This window comes from Zalophus californianus, chromosome 1 (assembly GCF_009762305.2).
Source record: "Zalophus californianus isolate mZalCal1 chromosome 1, mZalCal1.pri.v2, whole genome shotgun sequence".
NCBI lineage: Eukaryota > Metazoa > Chordata > Mammalia > Carnivora > Otariidae > Zalophus > Zalophus californianus.
Window position 1 is genome coordinate 55,056,131 of NC_045595.1, and position 20,425 is coordinate 55,076,555.

At 42.5% G+C, this 20,425-nt stretch overlaps 1 protein-coding gene across 8 annotated transcripts in view; it reads right to left on the reverse strand.

The window, feature by feature from the left end:
- The window catches only part of C1H3orf20 (chromosome 1 C3orf20 homolog), an 88,851-nt gene that overhangs the window by 34,753 nt on the left and 33,673 nt on the right, over positions 1-20,425 (reverse strand). For 6 of the 8 annotated variants that reach the window (XM_027584887.2, XM_027584886.2, XM_027584890.2 and 3 more), the window contains 5 exons: positions 16,673-16,822; positions 15,785-15,905; positions 9,281-9,412; positions 4,882-4,996; positions 3,272-3,524 (listed from right to left, as the gene is read on the reverse strand). In XM_027584887.2, coding sequence (XP_027440688.1) covers positions 3,272-3,524; positions 4,882-4,996; positions 9,281-9,412; positions 15,785-15,905; positions 16,673-16,822 — 771 coding nt within the window. The remainder of the gene's footprint in view (positions 1-3,271; positions 3,525-4,881; positions 4,997-9,280; positions 9,413-15,784; positions 15,906-16,672; positions 16,823-20,425) is intronic. The other 2 variants (XM_027584888.2, XM_027584891.2) reach the window with 2 other exon arrangements.

The following is a 20,425-nucleotide window of genomic DNA, read 5'->3' on the forward strand; positions in this document are numbered from 1 at the left end:
GAAGATATTGAAGACATATATCGAAAAACCTCAAAAATGTTATAATTTTTGCTTTCAACAGTTATACATATTTTAAGAAATTAGGTAAAATAAATCCACAATCATACTTGGAGACATCAACACTCTATTCTCGGTAACTAACAGATCAAGAAGACAAAAAATCAGCAAGGATACAGAAGAACTAAACAGCACTATCACTGGACCTCATTGACACTTGTCCATGATCCTCTATTGAAAGATTTGCTGAAGACTCCATTCATCAAGAGCATAATACAGTTCTTTTCAACGGCACATGTAGCACTTACCAAGATGGGCCACATTCTGGGGTCATAAAACAAACCTTAACAAACTTCAAAGAATAGAAATCATACAAAGTATGTTCTCAGACTATATCAGAAATAAACTAAAAATCAATAACAAAGAGATACCTAGAAAATCCTCAAACATTTGGAAATTAGAGACTGGATTTCTAAATAACCCATGGGCCAAAGATGAAATCACAGGGAAATTAGGAAATATTTTAAATGGAATAAAAATTAAAATCCATCATTTCAAAATTTATGGAATGCAGGCAAAATATGCTTAGAAGGAAGTTTGCAGAATTAAGCGCATATTAGAAAATAAGGCCTCACTAATAATCTAAGCTTACAATTTAGAAACTAGTAAAAAGCAATTTATACACAAAACAAGCAAAAGGAAGATAAAAGTAAATGGCAGAAAAAATGGAATTGAAAACAGAATAACAATAGAGAAAAATCAATGAAACCAAAAGCTGATTCTTGGAAAAGATTAATAAAATTGATGAAACTATAGCCAGACTGACCAACATAAAAGAGAAAACCCAAATTACCATCAGAAATAAAAGGGCATATCACGTATCCTTTCACTAGAATAAACCTCATACATTCGTGCAACTATATGCTGAATCCCATGAGTTCTGGTAAATCTCTGAATGTGGGGATAGTGTTAGGGCTCCCTGAAAGAGAATACTACTCAGCAATAAGAATAAATGAACTGTTGATATGTACCACAACATGGATAAATCTTGCATGCATTATGCTAAGTGAAAGAAGCTAGACTCAAAAGGCTACACAGAGTATAATCCGATTTATATGACATTTTAGAAAATGCAAAACTATAGTTACAAAGAACAGGCCAGTGGTTGCTAGAGATTAAGGGTGAGTGAAGGGTTTGACTACAGAGGGGCCACATGAAGGAATTTGGGGGTGGGCCGGTGGGAGGTGATAAAACCATTCTGTGTCTTGGCTATGGTGGTGGTTACACAACTCTGCATTTACCAAAACTCACAGACTTACACCAAAAAGAGTAAAGTTTCCTGTAAGTTAAAAATAAATTTAAATTGAGATATAATCAACTGCGTTTCTATAACCAGCAACAAATAGAAAAATTAAATTAAAAACATAATTTATAGGGGCGCCTGGGAGGCTCAGTCCGTTGAGAATCCACCTCTTGATTTTGACTCAGGTCATGATCTTGGGTCCTGGGATCGAGCCCTGCACCGGGCTCCACCCACCATAAATAAGGACATATGCTAACACTAGCACAGTTTGTCATCACCAAAACTGTAAACAACCCAAAGAGCCATTAACATTAGAATGCACAATTAGTAGTATATTCAAATAATACGTTATCATACAGCAATGAGAATGAAAAAACTACTGCTATACACAACAACTCATGATTATGATGTTGAGCAAAAGATGCTAGATGCCAAAGAATACATACTGAATAGTTCCATTTCAATAAAGTTTTTTAAAAAAACCCCACAAATGTATGAAGCTAGAACTCTTCCCTTTGAGGAGGAAGGCTTGGAGGGCAAGGACAAGACGGCACCTCTAAGGAGCTGGTAGTGTTCTATGCCTTGGTTTGTTTATAAGGTGTGTTCACTTGGGGCGCCTGGGTGGCTCAGCTGGTTAAGCGGCTGCCTTCGGCTCAGGTCATGATCCCAGGGTCCTGGGATCGAGCCCCGCATTGGGCTCCCTGCTCCGTGGGGAGCCTGCTTCTCCCTCTCCCTCTGCCTGCCTCTCTGCCTACTTGTTCTCTCTCTCTCTCTCTGTCAAATAAATAAATAAAATCTTTAAAAAAAAAATAAGGTGTGTTCACTTTGTGATATGCATTGAGCTATACACTTAGGATTTGTTCATTTTTCTGTATTTTTATATAGAAATATTATACTAATATATTAAAATACTTTAATGAGGCCCTCAAAATGCTTTTCCCCCAAGCCTTTTAATATTATATTAAAATTTATATAATTAATATTATATGAAATTAAAATAGAAAAATATAAAAGATACATATTTTTATTTTTTTAAGTTAAAAAAACCCCATGAATCAGATGATACCACTTCCTGTCTTAAAGTTATGGGATGGCTTCCTACAACACTAACAAGTCCACCTGATCTGGCTCCTGCCTATCTCTCTGTCCTCAGTTCACAGCCCTGTCACCTCTTCATCACCATGCTCCGCACTGGTCTTTCTTTCCCTCACACAGACCAGCATGGTGGTATGTTCTTGTCGCAGGTCTCTGCTTGCTCTACCCTCTGCCTGCTGTTCCTGCCCCGTGTCCTTCTCTGTGGCTGCCTATTTCTCATCACTCATCCTGGGTCCCCATTTAAATATCACCTCCTCAGAAGTGCCTTCCCTGACTGGCTGTCTCATTTAGCACCTCCCACCCCACTTCCCAGTCACTCTCCACCCCTGGCAGTAGTCAACATTTTCTATACAGCGCCAGATAGTAAATATTCTAGTTTTTGCAGGCCAGATGGTCTCAGTCATAATTACTCAACATTTCTGTCTTAGCAGGAAAGCAGCTATGGACAATATGTAAATGAGTGGGCATGGCTGTTCCAATAAAACCTTACTTAGGGATCTGACATTTAAATTTTATATCATTGCACATGTCATAAAATATTCTTCTTTTGATCCTTCTCCCCCCCAAGCCCTTCAAAAGGCAAAAACTCTTACTTAGCTCGCTCATAAAAAGGCAGGCAGGGGGCCAGATTTGGTGAATGGCCCTAGTTTGCTAACTTCTGCTTTAACCCATGACCCTGATTTACTTTCTTCCTAGACCTTATCACTACCTAAAATGACTTCATTCCTTCATGTGTTTATTGTCTATCTTGTCCTGCCCCTAATATTTCAGCTCCAAGAAGGAGGGGCCTCATCTCTTTTGTTCTCCATTGTGAGCCTACTGCCCATCACCATGTCTGACACATGGAGGCCAGAAGAAATGAAGGCCCAAGCCCACCTGGGTGTGACCACGGCTTTGGCTTGGATCCTGATGCTCTTCTTCCGAGTGGGGCTTATAGAAACAGACCCAGGCTCTTCCCTCAAAGACTCTCCAATTGAGGATTCAGGTCGGGCTGACTGAGATCGTAATAAGAGGGCTTCTCCCGTGTATAAACTTGGCTTGGTGCTCCGCTCGAGATAGGGACTTGATTTTACCTTGGCTCGACTGATTTCTGTCTCTTCCTTAACTGGGTATTCTATGGTGAACAGGCCTGTTAAGAGAAGACACAGCTGTCACTCTCCCTCGTGGCCCAGCCTTCCCTGACCTGCTGTGGGGCTCTGCATATCAGCAGCCTTTCAGCTTATCTTCCACGCCACTCCTCCGCTCTTGCACGTTCTCCCGCCGGGCTGCCTCCCCTCTGCTGTCCGGCACAGAGCTCCAACCCTAGTACAGTTAGTGGATCGGTAAATTCTGGCTGAATATAAGAAAAAAATCAAATCTCATTTCTATTCATTTGTCAAGACCCAGCTGAGATCCCTCTTCTGCCAAGAAGCCTATGTTTCATTCAGCTCTGTGTCATCCATTGCACTCATAGAAGCAGGGTACACAATGCATCCATACTGTTCTCTTCCCTGAGAATGCTGTTCCCTATATCTCTGGATTTAAGTAATTTCCATCACTTTCTTTGTTGTATTTATTTGTATTCTTGTTTTAGTTTCCCTACTAGACTTGAAAACTTCTGAGGCCCAGGACCTTCATTCCTTCATTCACCTATCAAACATTTCTTGGATGTTGGGAATATACCGATGACCCAAACAGGGTTCTCTGCCTCTGAGAACTCCAAGCCAGGGTACAGGGGGGATGGGCAAACAAAGAAATATTCACAATGCTAGGTTAAGATTTATAATTAGAGTACATTTTGTATGTGCTGTGGGAACCCAGAGGAGTATGAGACTCATTCTGCTGGGGAAATCAGGGAAGGCTTTCTGGAGGAGGGATATAGTTGAACTGAGTCTTTAGGGATGAGAAGAAACTCCTTGGAGCACAGCCCCCTGGGAACCAGCCAGGGGGTGGCACAGAATGGAAGTCACTGTTCCTTTGTCTCCAGGCCCATCAGCAGGAGAGCCTCAATGTGGGAGGGGTCCTGAGGTCACCAGGCTGGCCCCAGGGGGAGCTCTGTGGGGGCCTAACAGGAACAGCCTGGTGAGCTGGCTGCTTTTTTCTCTTCTATTGAGACTGTCCACAAGGAGAGGAACAGGATCTACAAATGGATGGACAATATGGGAGATAAAGCTGAAAGGTGAACCAGATGGAGGAGTAGGTCAGAGAGAGTTACAGAACAACAATGGGAGGCCCAGGAAAATAAAACAACCACAGGAGACACTGAGGACACACAGGAAGGCCCTCAGAAACTGAAGGTGGTGAAGGCCTCCATTACTCGTGACATGGCCCTGAGAAAGTACCTTTGCTTCAGAGGCCCAAGCCTTATCACCCATCTACCAGTGAGGAAGTCACCCTGTCCACCCATCTCCCTGGGTGGTAAAAAGCTGTCCTCAGAGATGCCTTGCAAGGTGACCCAAGATTTAGGAAGTTATCAGATAGGCACCCCCCACCTTTCTGCCCCTTACCTGCTGCCAGCAAGACAGAATTCATAAATTGTGACACTGTCTTTTTAAACCGCTTCTTGATCTCTGCCAGAGCTCGGTTCATCTTAAATATTTTGTCATCCATGCGGGTCAGCAGCTGGGGAAAGGCCAAGGAGGAGAGAAGCCCATTAGCCCAGCCCACCAACAACTAGGCCTTGCTCTGGTTTGGAGGAGGTGTCGTCCCCTCTGCTGGTACACACCTCTCTCCCCGTCTGCTCAGTGAATTCCTGCACATCAGCCCAATTTCTGTGGAATTGAAGCCTCAGGTAGAGAGAATGGGATGGATAGTGGACAGATTTTCTGAAGAATGATGGTCACTCTATGTGTCCTTCTTTACCCTGCAGGCAGGACTTCCATAAAGGATGCACCCAATTAACAGCAAGGCCTCAACCATCCTTCTGGTTTTTGGCCTCAGCTGCTGCTTCTAGGCTAATTTTATTTATTTATTTGTAATTTACACCCAGCCTGCTTCCAAAAAGGATTTGAGGTGGCGCTCTGGGCTAATAAAGCATTTAAATTGAGGTGTTGCCTCACTTTCAAAGTGCAGCCTTGATAGAAATATTTAGTGAGGAGCCTGGCTGCAGGGCCATAAAAGCTGAGACTGCTGTTCTGCTTGTCGCTCTGATAGGTGGCTCCTTCCAAGGTGATGCGTGTCTGGGGAAGCCATTTAACAAGCTTCTCGGTGATGGGAACTTAGTGGGAGGAGGCCACCCTACCTCCCACCCTCAGCTTTTCTAGACTGCCACGGATTTTGCTGATGAGCGATAACCAACCCCAAACACACAGACATAGGAAGAAGTTGAACGGACTGTAAAAGTCCCAGGTGGGAGAGTGTGGAAGCTGGGCAGGTCCTTACATATCACTATACAGATGGGGACAGTGAGGCCCAGAAATGGAAGGGACCAGCCCAAGGCTCTATGGCTGTTTCCTAGCCTAGGCCAGCCTGCACAATCATCAAGTTTTCTCAGGGGCCCCTTGCAGCTCTGACAGCCCAAGAATCGAACATGAGCCAATTTTCTGGGCCTCCAGATTTCGTGTCAAAGTATCCCAAGATGCTTAACCTGGCAGCTGAAGTCAACAATTTGGAAATCATGTTCCCTACAATAAATCCGATAGTTCCTCATTTGCTGTTGTTTATCTAGTCTGAAATCTGTTATCTCAAACAGAAGGGGTTATGACCTTGACGCTTCTACGGCAAGTCAGTCTTCTGGGTCAGCACCAATGACTACTGACTAGAATCCAGCACTGTTTCCAGAAGCTGTTTTAATGTACTGGTCTGCTTAGCCCTACGCTAAATGTCCCCGAAACAGTTACACTTTTTGAATTATGATGTCCTTTTAAATAACTTTCCTGCGTTCTACCACACTGTCAAACTGCCTCTGTGATGAAGATACCACCTTCTAGACCCACACAGTCCACTAGAAATAAAACGCAAGCTATACATGTGGTTGTAAACATTCCTGTAGCCACATAAAAAAGCTCTTAAAGGTAAAGTTAATTCTAGCAACATATCTATCTAACCCAATATATCAAAAAAATGATTATTTTAACATGGAATCAAACTATTCATGAGAAATTTTACATTTTCTTTTCATGTTAAGTTTTTGAAACACAATGTGTATTTTCTCTTTTGGCCGATTTCCATTTAAACTTCTCACATTACAAGTGCTCAGGAGCCACTTTTGACTTGTGGCTACCATATTGGACCGCACAGCTCTGGACTTCTGGTTCTCGCTTCTAAGATTGCATTCAGGTAAGATAAAATAAGACTTGAATTATTAAGGGGTTTTCCTAGGCCCAGAGGGCATGTTTGGTACATGGACAGAGAGTGACCTCTCTTGCCTGTTCATGGGGGTCTTTAATTGCTTACATCCTGGTTCTTAGCTGTGGTCCAGATTCCAGTGACTACCAAACAAGAGGTTGTTAGGAAAACGAAGCATCACTACCATTTTATGGGAAAGAACAATTCTCTAATATTTATTGCCTTTGGTAAGAAAAATAAGCTCACATTTTTTGAACACAGTCTAAAAAGGTTTTTAAGAAATAGAGACATAGGACCTCATACATCGTGTGTACTTAGTCATATAACATACAAAAAAAGTGATTTTTAGAGTAGAGTAATAGCATAGAACCAAATGGGCAAGGGGGACTCATCAATAAGCATGATCATCATCTTAGCCCAAATGGATCAAAACCCGGGGTTCTTCTGCTCTTTAAAGTAATCGGTGCAGCCTGAAGTCACAGGCATCTGAGTTTCCTGGGTGCTCCTATGGGGCCCTTTTAACGAACACTCTCTCCTGGTACCCCAGCAGCTCCCATGGTGCCCCTCTCCCTGGCACACTGTACCAATCCAGCTGGATTACAACTGGTGTTGATGCTTTTGCCCCCTTCCATTAGACGGAAGGTATTTTAGAGACTAGAGGGAGTGAGATTTCTTCCAATTCTACATCCCAGCAGCCAAGTTGGCACACTGCAAGTGCTAATCAATGTTTATTGAATTATTTAATGAATTAATGAAATTGAAATGCTGCTCAAATGAAAAGGTGGTGGGAAAACAGGTGCAATGCTCTCCTCCGAGAGAAACACAGGTGTTCTCTGTGTCTTGTTCATATAGCATGGGTCCCTCACAAATGCCTGCTTCCATGTCCCCATGTAAAGTGAGAACATTGGGCTGGCTGCTCCTAATGGGCTCTGTCAGCTCTGTGAGTCTATGAGCCTGTGGCATGTTGGTGGCAAATGTCCCTGCAGCACAAGAGCCTTGCTCAGTCCCAGACAGGAACATGAGGAGGGTGAACTGCCCTCTGGATGATCATATAAATGAACATCCAAACCAGGACACTTTTGAGAGTGAAAGAGGATGCTATTAATAATTCCTCCAGGCTGGGGGTGCCTGGGTGGCTCAGTCCTTAAGCATCTGCCTTCAGCTCAGGTCATGATCCCAGGGTCCTGGGATCGAGACCCCATCGGGCTCCTGGCTCAGCGGGAAGCCTGCTTCTCCTTCTCTCACTCCCTCTGCTTGTGTTCCCTCTCTCACTGTGTCTCTCTCTGTCAAATAAATAAATAAAATCTTCAAAAAAAAAATTCCTCCAGGCTGGCAGGTATAAACCGGGACTGAGCCCACAGAAATTGGGAGGTGTGGGTCCCTCTGCTCCTGTTCCAAGGAGCCTTCCCCAGTGAACTAATCCCAGCAAAGCACACTGTTTGCAATGCAAGTGGCTTGCTCCATCAATGAACCCTTGGTTACCCCAGTCTCACGGTGTATGTCAAGTGTTCTCAACTAGACCAGTAACCCCTCAGGGATTGGGGAATCCATCTTCTCTATCTCTCTCCATGATGTTGACTCAGGATCAGGCACACAGTAGGATCCATAAAGACACAGCAAATAGAAGATCTGGGCTTCCAGTCTCCACTCTTTTCTTACCCACCCAACAAACATTTAGTAAGTACTTAATTTGAAGCAGTCCTATTCTGGAGCCCTGGAGAAAGACATTAGTAGGAATGACAGGGAATTCTCAGTCTGGTAGAGAAGATAGGTTTATAAATAAAGGAGTGCTAGAATAGAGATGAGTCATGGCTGGGAGGGCCAAGCAGAGGGAGAGGCGGACTCTCCTTGAGATGGAAAGGGGGTGGTGGAGAGGGTCATCAACACACATTGGTAGTTATTCTTTCCAGTATCATCTCTCCCTCTTCTGGTAACAGCACCATGATGTTCCTGCCCCATCCTTCACCCAGGTGGTATACCTGGGCTGATTATGCCCTTCGGCTCTCAGGATGGACATGATACTTAAGCCTGGCCTGTGAGAGCAACATGTGCTCCTGGCCACAGTGGCCACTTCAGGCAGAGGCAGCAATGTTGGTGTTGGCACTTCTACTTGAGCACTTAGGAAAGAGAAGCCCTTTTCCTCCTAGGAAGAACAAAGCTGGTAGAATAACGAGCCCAGAGATGCCCATGACCATCTTGTCACCATAAGGAGAGAAACTCCCTGAGAATGAAGCCAATAAAGAGGAAAGCAGAGCCAAGAGATGGGAAGATCTGATGGAATCATTTGAGGGTCTGGCTCCAGCCATGCCTAAAGCTGCCTATTGATAGACTTTTCAGTTTACTGAGCCAATATAGTTTCTCTCCATGCTTTTGCTAATCTGCTTTGGAGACTATCACAAATGAAAGACTCCTAACTGATAGAAGTTTCACAGAGAAGGTAGTGCTAACATCAGACAGTGAATGATGAATAGGAGTCCATTCATTAGTCAGAGAAAGATGTAGGGTCCTGCACGGGGAAGGGGGTGGAGGGATAGGAGCACAGGCATTGAGATATGGACTGGCAACCCACACTGAGACACCCTGGGGTCAGGCCTGGGTACCTGGTCTGCTTTGGCTTACCCGTTTTTCATGTGCTACCCCATGGGGACAATTGCTGGCTGATACAGAGAGTGTTATTGTTTCATTTAGGGAGGTGAAGGTGACCATGATGGAGTCCTGGCTCAGCACCGTCAGCTTAATTTGCTCATTGACCTGCAGATGAAGAAACAGTTCTTAGGGAATCTCTGCTTCTATTATCCACCCTTCCCCTCCCCTCCCCACCACAAAGCACAAAACTCCTCTTGGCTTGGGGCCGAGAAAGCTGTAAGATCTTACCAGTTCTTATGTTGGAATTTAGCTTTCATAGGGAAGAAAGAATTCCAGTCTTTCTTTGGGGGACTGGCAGAAAACCTAACTGATGCCTTCCTATCCCTGCCCCTTCCCTTTCCAGCCAGAGCTTAGAACCAACTGTGAAAGAGACATAGGAGTCTAGAGGCAAATCAGCTTTGGTTCTAGTAGAGCTGGATAGAGATGCAAGTTGGGTCATAAGCCTACACTATCTATGAATCAGACATGTGCACCCAGGCACCAAGTCTGACTATGAGCCTTGCTCTAGAGCACACAGAGCTGCCTTGGGAAGCTGACAACAAGGCAGGAAGCACCAGAATGCACTCCTCTGTGGGTGGGTGGGCAGATGACAAAAGGGAATCCAGCAGGGGCTGAGCCACACATGCTCAGTCCCCTCCCCTCAATCACTAAATATGTCACTACTCTTCCCCTGAGGAGGAACCAAAGGGGCCTTTTTAAAAAATCATTTCCAAAAGGGTGGGATTTCCTATGTAGCAGTCCCATATAGAAAGAGGGAAGATGAGCTGCCTTTACAGCAACTTACTCCTTACTGAGAATTTTGTGTTCTAGAAGTAAGTTCCAGTTCAGGCTCTGTTAGCAAGCAAGCTTCTCTGAAGCTAAAATTTCTCAAGAGGAAATAGCTGAAAGGCTAGTATTAGGTTCAAATGAGATGAAGATTATAGAAGTGGCTTCACAAGCCACAAAGGTCCCTAACACACATGAGCAGATATTGTCAGGATATGGGAGCGCAATCCTGTGAGGTCCCTGGATGGTTCACGTGTGCAGAGAGTTACGTATGCACAGTGGCCCTACCCAAGGGCCTAGGTAGGAGTCTACAGCCCCACCTGCTGTGTGGTGATGCTTTCTTCCATCTTCAATGTCCCTGATCTATGTGTACCCCAGGACTCCTCTGAACTAAGGAATATTCTTCATTTCACTCCTTTCATTTCCTTCTGCTATTCCATTTATTGGCCCCAAAGTCTACATTCAATTTCCTCACCACTGAGTCCCTTCCTCATACTCTACAGTCTCTGTGCTAGTGCTCTCTAGCACCCAGAAAACATTTGATCCATGGCTGTCTTCTTGCCAAGTCTTTTGACATCTTCAAGCTTGTTGATCACTCCCACTTAAGAAAAAACCCTACCTTCTCCTGTTCTTCTTCTAGAGAGTGTAGTATAGAGCTGTGGTTGAGAGCTCAAGTGCTAGTTTGCCAAGTTTCAAATCCCAGTGTTGCTACTTACCAGTGGAGCAATTTTAGGCAAGTTGGTTAGCTTCTCTGAGCCTGGGGACAGTAACAGAAATTTTTTCCTAGGGCACTGAGCAGATTTCATGGGAAAACTTGCACAGGGCTTAGCACAGTACAACTGTTTTTTATTATCCCAGCTCCCTGGGTGGTTTCTCTTCCTCTCTCCAGTGCCCCAAATACGGGTGCTCTACAAACTCATTCACTACTCATCTTCTTGGGAATTCATGAGCCAACCCATCACATATATCCATCATCCCTAATCTCTCACCCTAAGAGAGGATCATGTCACAAAAGCCACTGAGCCCAATTAGCACATCTAAAACTACATTGATCTCTGACCCTCTCAGAAACTTCTGTTTCCACCCTGATACATACTCCATTGTGGAGTCATCTACACTCCTCTCTCCTCTCATTTATCCCCTACAGCTAATGCTTGAATGCCACTGAATCTTCCTACTAAAATGGCTCCTTTAAAAAATGTTGCTGCTACCCTTCATCATGTCAGGTCTGGCTAGTAACTCCATAACTAATCTTTGAACTAGCCCATCCTCTGATCTTTCCCTTTCTAGTCAAATTTCTTTTTAAAAAAAATATTTTTTTAACTTATTTGACAGAGAGAGACACAGTGAGAGAGGGAACACAAGCAGGGGGAGTGGGAGAGGGTGAAGCAGACTCCCTGCAGAGCAGGGAGCCCAATGTGGGGCTCAATCCCAGGACCCTGGGATCATGACCTGAGCCGAAGGCAGACACTTAACGCCCTTCTAGTCAACTTTCTACACACTGCTGAACGGAGCATGCCAGCCCTCAACTTAGAAACTGACCAGCTGGTTGTACTTCCAATACAGCTGAGTCAGTTCCTACCAGACTGACCCTCCCACAGAACTTGACACAAATACAATAAAACAATAACCTGAAGTCTCTGAAGAATAAACAAAAGCGGGCAAATTTAGAAGAATCAAAACTTAAAAGAAAGGGCCAGCATGGGATGAATTTCTACTTTATAGCTTTAGCCTGAAGGCAAACCACCGTCATGGCCAAAACACCACCATCTTCCTGGCCTAGAGAACCAGAGGACTAAACTTATGGAAACTACAATCACAGAAAAGTAAGGATAAAATTCCAGAAGAGACAGTGCCAAAGAAATAGAGCTCCAAATTCTATGAATAAACCATCCATATCCCTGGCTAATCCCTGAACCATGCATGAGCAGAGAAGACTCAAGACAGCTTACTGCTAGGGAAACAGAAAAACTGAACTGAGATGTGAGCTCCTGCCTACTGCAGGTAAGACAAAGTTTGTGGTGTGAGTCTAACCTAGTTCACTGCCTGTAAAACAAAAATGTTAACACTCTTCAGAGAAATATATCAAAATTCAGACTCCACAATCCACAGATCCTCAGACGACATACATTATGTCAGTGATCTAAAATTACTCAACATGTAAAGAACCAGTGAAGTGTGAGCCATTCTCAAGGTAACAGATAACCAATCCTGTGTGGTATGTCCCAGATGTTGAAATTAACAGGAAAGAACTTTAAAGCAGTTAATTTAACTGTACTCAATGAAGCCAAGGAAAATATATTTGTAATAAATGAAAAAATAGACAATCTTGGCACAGAAATAGAAAATATTAAAAAGAACTAAATGGAAATTCTAGACTTGAAAATATATATATAAAAATTTAAAAACTCACAGGATTAACATGATAGCAGAATGAAGATATTAGAATAGTCAGTGAACTTGAGAGTTAGATCCACAGAAATTATCCAAGCTGAGAACAGAAGAAACTGAACAAGAAAGAACAGAGTCGGGGTGCCTGGGTGGCTCAGTCAGTTAAGCGTCCAACTCTTAACCAAATTTTGGCTCAGGTCATGATCTTGGGGTTGTGAGATCGAGTCCCACGTGGGGCTTCACAATGAGTGTGGAGCCTGCTTAAGATTCTCTCTGGGGGCGCCTGGGTGGCTCAGTTGGTTAAGCACTGACTCTTGATCTCAAGATCGTGAGATCGAGCCCTGTGGTGGGCTCCACGCTCAGTGGAGAGTCTGCTCTCTTCCTCCCTTTTTGAGCCCCCCCCCACTCACACTCTTTCTCTCTCTCAAATAAATAAATCTTTTTTAAAAAAAAGAGGCAATGTCAACTTGAATGTCCACACAGAGTATCCTTAAAAAAAATTCTCTCTCTCTCCCCCTGTCCCTCCCCCTGGTCGTGCTCTCTTTCTCTTGAAAATTAAAAGAAAAAGAAAGAACAAAGTCTCAGAGACCTTTGGGAAAATAGTAAAAGCTCTAAGATACATGTAATTGGAGGCTCAGGGGAAAAGGGGAGAGATTGAGCACAGTTTTCCCTAAAACAATGACAGAAGACTTTCCAAATTTGGTGAAGGTCATGAATTTACAAATTCAAGAAGCTCAGGAAACCCCCAACAGAACAAAGACAACCATACCTAAACACATCCTAGTCAAACTTAGAAAATCAGATTAAAGAGAAAATCTTGAAAGCAGCTAGAAAAATGAACAATGATTTGAATAAATACAGAATTCTCATCATAAACTTTGTAGGACATACACAGTGGAACAGTATTTTTAAATTGCTGGAAGGAAAAAAAACCCAGTCAACCCAGAAATCCATACTCAGCAAAGATATCCTTTCATAAAGACATTTTTAACACGAAAGCAAACAGAATTTGTTGTCAGCAGATCTGCACTTCAAGAAATTCTAAAGGAACTTCAGACTGAAGAGAAATGATACTGGAGGGAAACTTAGATTTTCAGAGAGGAATGAAAAACACTGGAAATGTAAGTATTTGGGTGACAACAAACTGGCCACTGCAGCCTACAAAACAACAAGCAAGTTCCTCAGCCTGACATCCAAAATGTCTCACCTCCACCCCACAGCATATACACCTCCTGCCCCCCTTTCTTTCACAAGAAGCACCTGTGAACTTTTAAAGATGCCACACTAAGTCTCAAATCCAAGCCTTTACAGATGATATTCCTTCTACCCAGAATGCTCTCCCTTCCCTCTTCTATCTACGTGAATCATATGCACCCACACTCCTAAGGCAACTCAAGGGTCACTTTGTAGTCCAGGCCGCTCCTGACTACACCAGCCCCTGTTGTGCACTTCTGTATGCAGCTCCAGGGGATAGAATAATGAACTGAACTACGTTACCAAAACACTTTAGTGATGTCAAAGCAACTTCCCTGCCATTATTTTATTTGGTTCCCACAAAAGCAGTGTGAGGCAGGGCTGGTCTAGTGATCTACTCTGTATTGATTAGATAATCAAGACTCAGAGGAGCAGAGTGATTTTCACACAGCTTCAGAGCCAGAGTCTGGCTAGCTGGCACTATATAAGGCTTCTCAGGCTCTCATTCCATTCTGTCCAGTTGGTCACACTGATACATAATATATGGCACCTGTATGCAACCAATTTATAATCTTCATGGACTATAAACTTCATACAGCTACAAAAAGTTTAATATTAAGACAAGAACTCAATACACTCCTAGACTGACAATCTCTGACCTGGTCAAACATCAGAAGTACTTGTCAAAACTACAGAAATCTAACACTTATAACAGACCACCTGAATCAGAATCTCTCTGAGGCTGTGTCTGGTGATCTGCATTTTTTGTTTCCACAGGATTCTTATATGCAACCAGAGCATGACTAATTATCATATGACTAACCCAGACTGTGGGTTACTGTGAGAAGAGAGAAATGGATGTGGACTATAGTGCCAGGATGGAGAAGAAGCATGAGCTGGGCTGTGAAGGAGGGGACATTTGCATTGGCAGAAAGAGGAGGGAGCACATTGCAGGCCAAGGGGATAGGAAGGGTGAGATATGTTCAAGGGATTGAGTGTTTCTGAGCAGAGGTGTGATCTATAGGAATTCAGATATAAGGATGAAAATCCAGTGACTAATGCAGAGGGTGAATAGGACAGGCATGAGACAGATGATTAGGGGTAGGGTACCTGAGCCCTGCCACACACTCCAAGAGTACTTCCATCCATAACCCTTACCCTGGGGCTCTTAATACCACCTTGAGTGGATTCTGTGTTCTGTGATCTTTCTCTGAATCCCTGTGAATTTGTCCCTCTCTAATTGCCCTTAATCTTCTCTATCTTGTGTTACTCTCCTGGACTTTGGGTTTCCTTGAAGGGCATTGTTTATCTTTCTACCCCCTAGATCAGTGATTCTCAATCAAGGGCAACTATTTCCCACCCACCCACCCCCAAGGGACATCTGACAATGTCTGGGAATGTTTTCAGTTGTCACAGCTTGGGGAGAGGATACTTCTGGTATCTGGTGGGATGCTGCTAAATATCCTACAATGCATAGTTATAACAAAGAATTATCCATCCCAAAGTGTCTTTTCTGCCAAGGATGAGAAACTCTGCCTTAAATAAAGTAACAAGCACATTTACTTTATTAATAACTTTATCATTATTATTTAATATTAGTAATCCCACACTAATTTATTATTTAATAAATCTTTGATGAGTGGCTGTCTGAACAATCAAATGAATAACAAAAAAGAGTTTGTCTGTCAGCCATCTTTGACTTCAGGTTTTTTATTTCATGACATAGTAAAGTTATATAAACAGAAACTGGGCAGACCAACATAGAATTACTAGCTATTCTTATTGCCATGTATAGGCATTAAAAATAAAGCTATCAACTACTATAATGGTTCCTTCTAAAGTGAAGGGCATTTAAACCATCAAAATGTAGTAATATTAACAATAAAAATAAAATAGGACAGATATTACTAGGAAAGGTCAGTACAGCAGCCAACAGTTGTTGTAGGCTGGAGAAAAGTTGACCTCAGCCAGCTCCCAACCCCTGCTCACCAACTGTGGAATGGCTGAATGAGACTATAAAGCTCCTGAGGGCAAGGCACTTGTCTTACAGGTATCCCTCTGACTCTTAATGCTGGGCAGCCCAAGGAAGGTTGCTGAAGCCACCCTACCTGTGCTGTCCATGCCCACCTTATATTCCAGGGAAAGCAAAGTCTCCGTCTTGGAAGTCCAGCTCCATTTGTGGACTACGTAGCCCTTGTAGTCATTGGCGGTCCCACCTTCCTCATCCAAGACCAGGACGTATGGGCAACTAGGAGAAATACAGAGGCAAGAAGTTGATGCCAAGCAACTGAAGGAAGACCTCATCACTACAGGGTAGAGGCAGGCAGGGCTCTGAGACTCTGTCTTAGACTAGAGGAACCATGAAGGCCAGTGGGCAGCCTCACTTCCTCTGCCTAATATGGTCTGATGCCTCTTCATCTGTTGATGCTACAGGAATGTCAGTCAGAAAGGGTAAGGTTTGAGAGAGATAATAGAGGCTCAGGCCAAACCCAAGAGGGATGAAATGAAATGTGAGCCCAAAAGTCTGGGCATACAAGATCTCAGGCACCAAAATGGTAACAGGAACATCTATAACACAAGAGTAAGTCATTCCTTCTGAAAACAGTTCCTTATGAAATTGAATTTTGGCTGACAAGAATATGTGCCTCTTTTAAAAATCCCCAGTGGTACCCATGGCCTCTCCTTCACTTACTTGTGGTATAAAACATTCTTCTCCACTAAGTAATTCTTTCATGAATCCAGCCAACAATCCAGATCTTAGTGCTCTGGGGGTACAAGTGGAACAGGACGTGGGGAACTGCCCTTCTCTTTTGCTATGACATGGATCTAGCAAGCAAAGGTCAAGCCTCAAAATACCTATGTCCCTGCAGGCCCCACTTTAGCCCTGCCTCACTGCCTTCCCAGACCTCTGGACACTGAAGGCTCTTCCTTTTCCCATGGATTACCACCTCATTGTCTCCCTTTGTCACCACCAGAAACACTTCCATGGGGCCAGGATTTCCCCAAACCACTCACCAGGCCTTCATGTTGTAGTGAACACAGCCCTGTCCATCAGCATTGAACAGAGCCAGAAAGAAGCTGGGTGTGTCATTAAAGAGGCAGGTGATGGCTCTCCCTCTGCAGCACGTGGGGATCTGACACATGGCGATGTTCCCAGAGGGATAGCTGGCAGAAATGGTCAAGGAGAACTAACAGAAAACTCTCCAGGTTCTGCTTTCAGGTGCTCCATGGAAAGTATCATGTCGAAATGATAGCTATTTGGTGCATCATTTCCAGTCTTCAAAGACCCTCCCTGCACTTTGCATAACTAACAATAATTATAGAACACAACCATGCCCTGTGTGCCTTCCTGTATCTTCTTTCTCTTCCTCACAACCACCCTGTGGTAGGGAGCATTATCTCCATCTCACAGATGAGTAGGGTTTCCTGGGATATGGAACTTTTAGTGCTTAAATCCAGGAAAATCTCAGGCAAACCGGGACAAGTTGGCCATCCTACAGATGAGGAATCCAAGGTGCAGAGAAATGATCATCCTACATGACAACACAAGGGAGTGGCAGAACCAGGACCTGAACTCTGAAGTATATTTCTAATGCTGTCAGGCTGCCTCCCTTTATGATCAGTCTAGGAGAGCAGGCAACGTCTCCCTGTTCATTTCTTACTAGGTGATCCCAAGAAGCACTGGTCCCAGCTTAAAGGAACATGGTGTGGGCAGCTACTGCAGGAATTTCAGTAGTACCCCAGACAGAAGAGTTTCAGTGGTTGGCACTGGGGCAACTGCTTTCAAATGCTTTCCCACCAATGGGGGAAAAAGAAATAAACAGATAGGAATCATAAATAGTAACAAATAGAAATTCTAGAGCTGAATAGTACAATAATTGGAATGAAAAAAATCATTAGATGGGTTTAGCAGCAGATTGGAGCAGAAGAGTCAGTGACCTCAAAGATGGATCAATTAGAGTTATCTAGCCTGAAAGAAAAAAGAATGAAGAAAAATTAATGGAGCCTAAGAGACCTATGGCAGGCCATCAAGCATACAAACATATCCATAACAGGAGTCTCAGACGGACAGGAGAGAAAGAGGGGAAGAAAGAATATTTGAAGAAATAATGACTAAAAGTGCCGCAAATTTGATGAGAGACATGACTGTACACACTCAAGAAGCTTAATAAACTCCAAGGAGAATAAATGCAAAGAGAGCCACACTGACACATATTATTATCAAACTGCCAAAAGACAAAGACAAAGTACACAAAACTCTGCTGCTAAACAGCTCACCCTTCCTCCTATATGTTGTTATCAGTAATTACATCTTTATATATGCATTGTGTGCATTGCTGCTTGAAAGCAGAAAGAGAAAAGAGACTCATCATGTACATGGGATCCTTAATAAGGATAAGGACAATTTCTTATCAGAAACTATGGAGGCCAGAAGGCACTGGGATGAAATATTTAAAGAGCCAAGAAGAAAAAAAGCTATCAACTAAGAATTCTATATTGAGTAAAACTATCCTACAAAAATAAAGAAGAAATTAAGACTTTCTAGATAAATAAAAGTTGAGGGGGTTCACCACTAGTTGACCTGCCCTACAAGAAATGCTATAAGTACTTCAGGGTGATGTGAAAGGATACTAGATAGTAACTCAAAGCAATACAAGGGAAAAAAATACCAGTAAAGGTAACTATATAAGTAAATATAAAACCAGTATTATTGTATTTTTGGTTTATAATTTCTTTTTTTCCCACCTAAGTTGAAAGACAAAGGCACAAAACACTAATTGCAAATCTATGTTAATGGCACACAATGCATATATAAAGATGTAATTACTGATAACAACATATAGGAGGAAGGGTGAGCTGTTTAGCAGCAGAGTTTTGTGTACTATTAAGCCTAAGTTGGTATTAGTTCAAATTTGTTTGTTGTCAATTGTAATACTCAAATGTATTAGTTTCTTGGGATTTCCATGATATCCAGACCACAGACTTGATAACCTGAACAACAGAAATTTATTCTCTCACAGTTCTCGAGGTTAGAAATCCAAAATCAAGGCATTGACAGGGCCCAGCTTGTGGGGGTTCTAGAGAAGAATCCTTCCTTGCCTGTCCCTAGTTTCTGGTGGTTGCTAGGAATCTTTGGTATTACTTGGTTTATGGATGCACCATTCTAATCTCTGCCTCAGTCATCACATGACCTTCTTCCCTCTTTGTGTGTTTCTGGTTTCTCGTCATGGGATTGGGCTCCACCCTAAGCCAATATGACTTAATCTTAATTAATTATATTTGCCAAGACCCTACTTCCAAATATGAACACATTTTGAGGTTCTGGTGAATATAAATTTTGAGGAGACACTATTCAACCCATTATACCAGGGTAACCACTAAAAAATAACTTAAAAATATAGAATAAAGAAAATGAGAAGGAATAAAGATGGCATACTACAAAAAAAAATCAGTTCAACACAAAAGAAGGTAATAACATAGGAACTCAAAAACAAAAAAAGATATGACATATAGAAAATGAATAGTAAAATGACAGAATCAAGCCCTTCCATATCAGCAGTTACAGTAAATAAAAATGGATGAAATTCTCCAACAAAAAAAGCAGAAATTGACAGAATGGATTTTTTTTTTTTAAAGATCCAACTATATGCTGTCTACAGAGAAGCTTACTTTAGATCCAAAGACACAACTAGGTTGAAAGTCAGATGATGTAAAAAGATATTCCATGCAAATATTCCATGTAAATTCCATGCAAAAAGACAGCAAATGTGGTTATACTGATATCAGAAATAACAGACTTTAAAAATTTTTACAAGAGACAAAGAAGAACATTATATATTGAGAAAATGGTCAATACCTCAAGAAGATACAACAATTATAGACATATACACACCTAACAACAGAGCCCCAAAACATATGAAGCAAAAATTTATAGGATTAAAAAAGGAAATAGTTCTACAATAGAAGCTGGGAGACTTCACTACCTTACTTTTAATCATGGATAGAACAACTACACAGAAGATCAATAAAGAAAATAGAGAATCTGAACAACACTATAACCCAACTAGACCTAACAGAACACTCCACCCAACAATAGCAGAGTACACATTCTTTTTGAGTCCACAGGACCATTCTCTGGTAGAGACAATATGTTAGGCCACAAAACAAATCTCAATAAATTTTAAAAGATTGGAATGTTAGAAAGCACCTTCTCTGACAACAGAATGAAACTAGAAATCAATGGCAGAAGGAAATTTGGAAAATTCTCAGATAGGTGCAAATTAAACAATACACCTTTAAACAACCAATGGATAGAGAAGCAATCACAAGGGAAATTAGAAAATAGTTGAAGGTGTGAAAACAAAAATACAATATATCAAAACTTATGGGATAAGGCACGGGAATGAGGTCAGAGTGCAGAGTCCAAGGGAGAAGCCACAGAGGCCAGGATGGCTGCTCACATCTGGCCTGGGTCAGTGAGGAGCCCTGGGGATCTGGCCCAGTCTGGTGCTTGCACCTACATTCAGGACAGACCTGGCAGGTTTTCTATCAGGTGTTCTACTATAATAATGCTGGAGTTAGGAAGTCTCCATTTCTTTGCTCCAAACCAGAAGACTTTGTTCCCTGCATACAGAGTAGGAGTAATGTTGGTTAGAAACTGGCTGGTGTTTAAAACTGAAGATTGTCATGACTGTTCAACATAAGCTCTATTCTGAAGTAAAACTAATTGTCTTGGGAATACCAAGTCAGTTTCATTCTGAGTGCTCA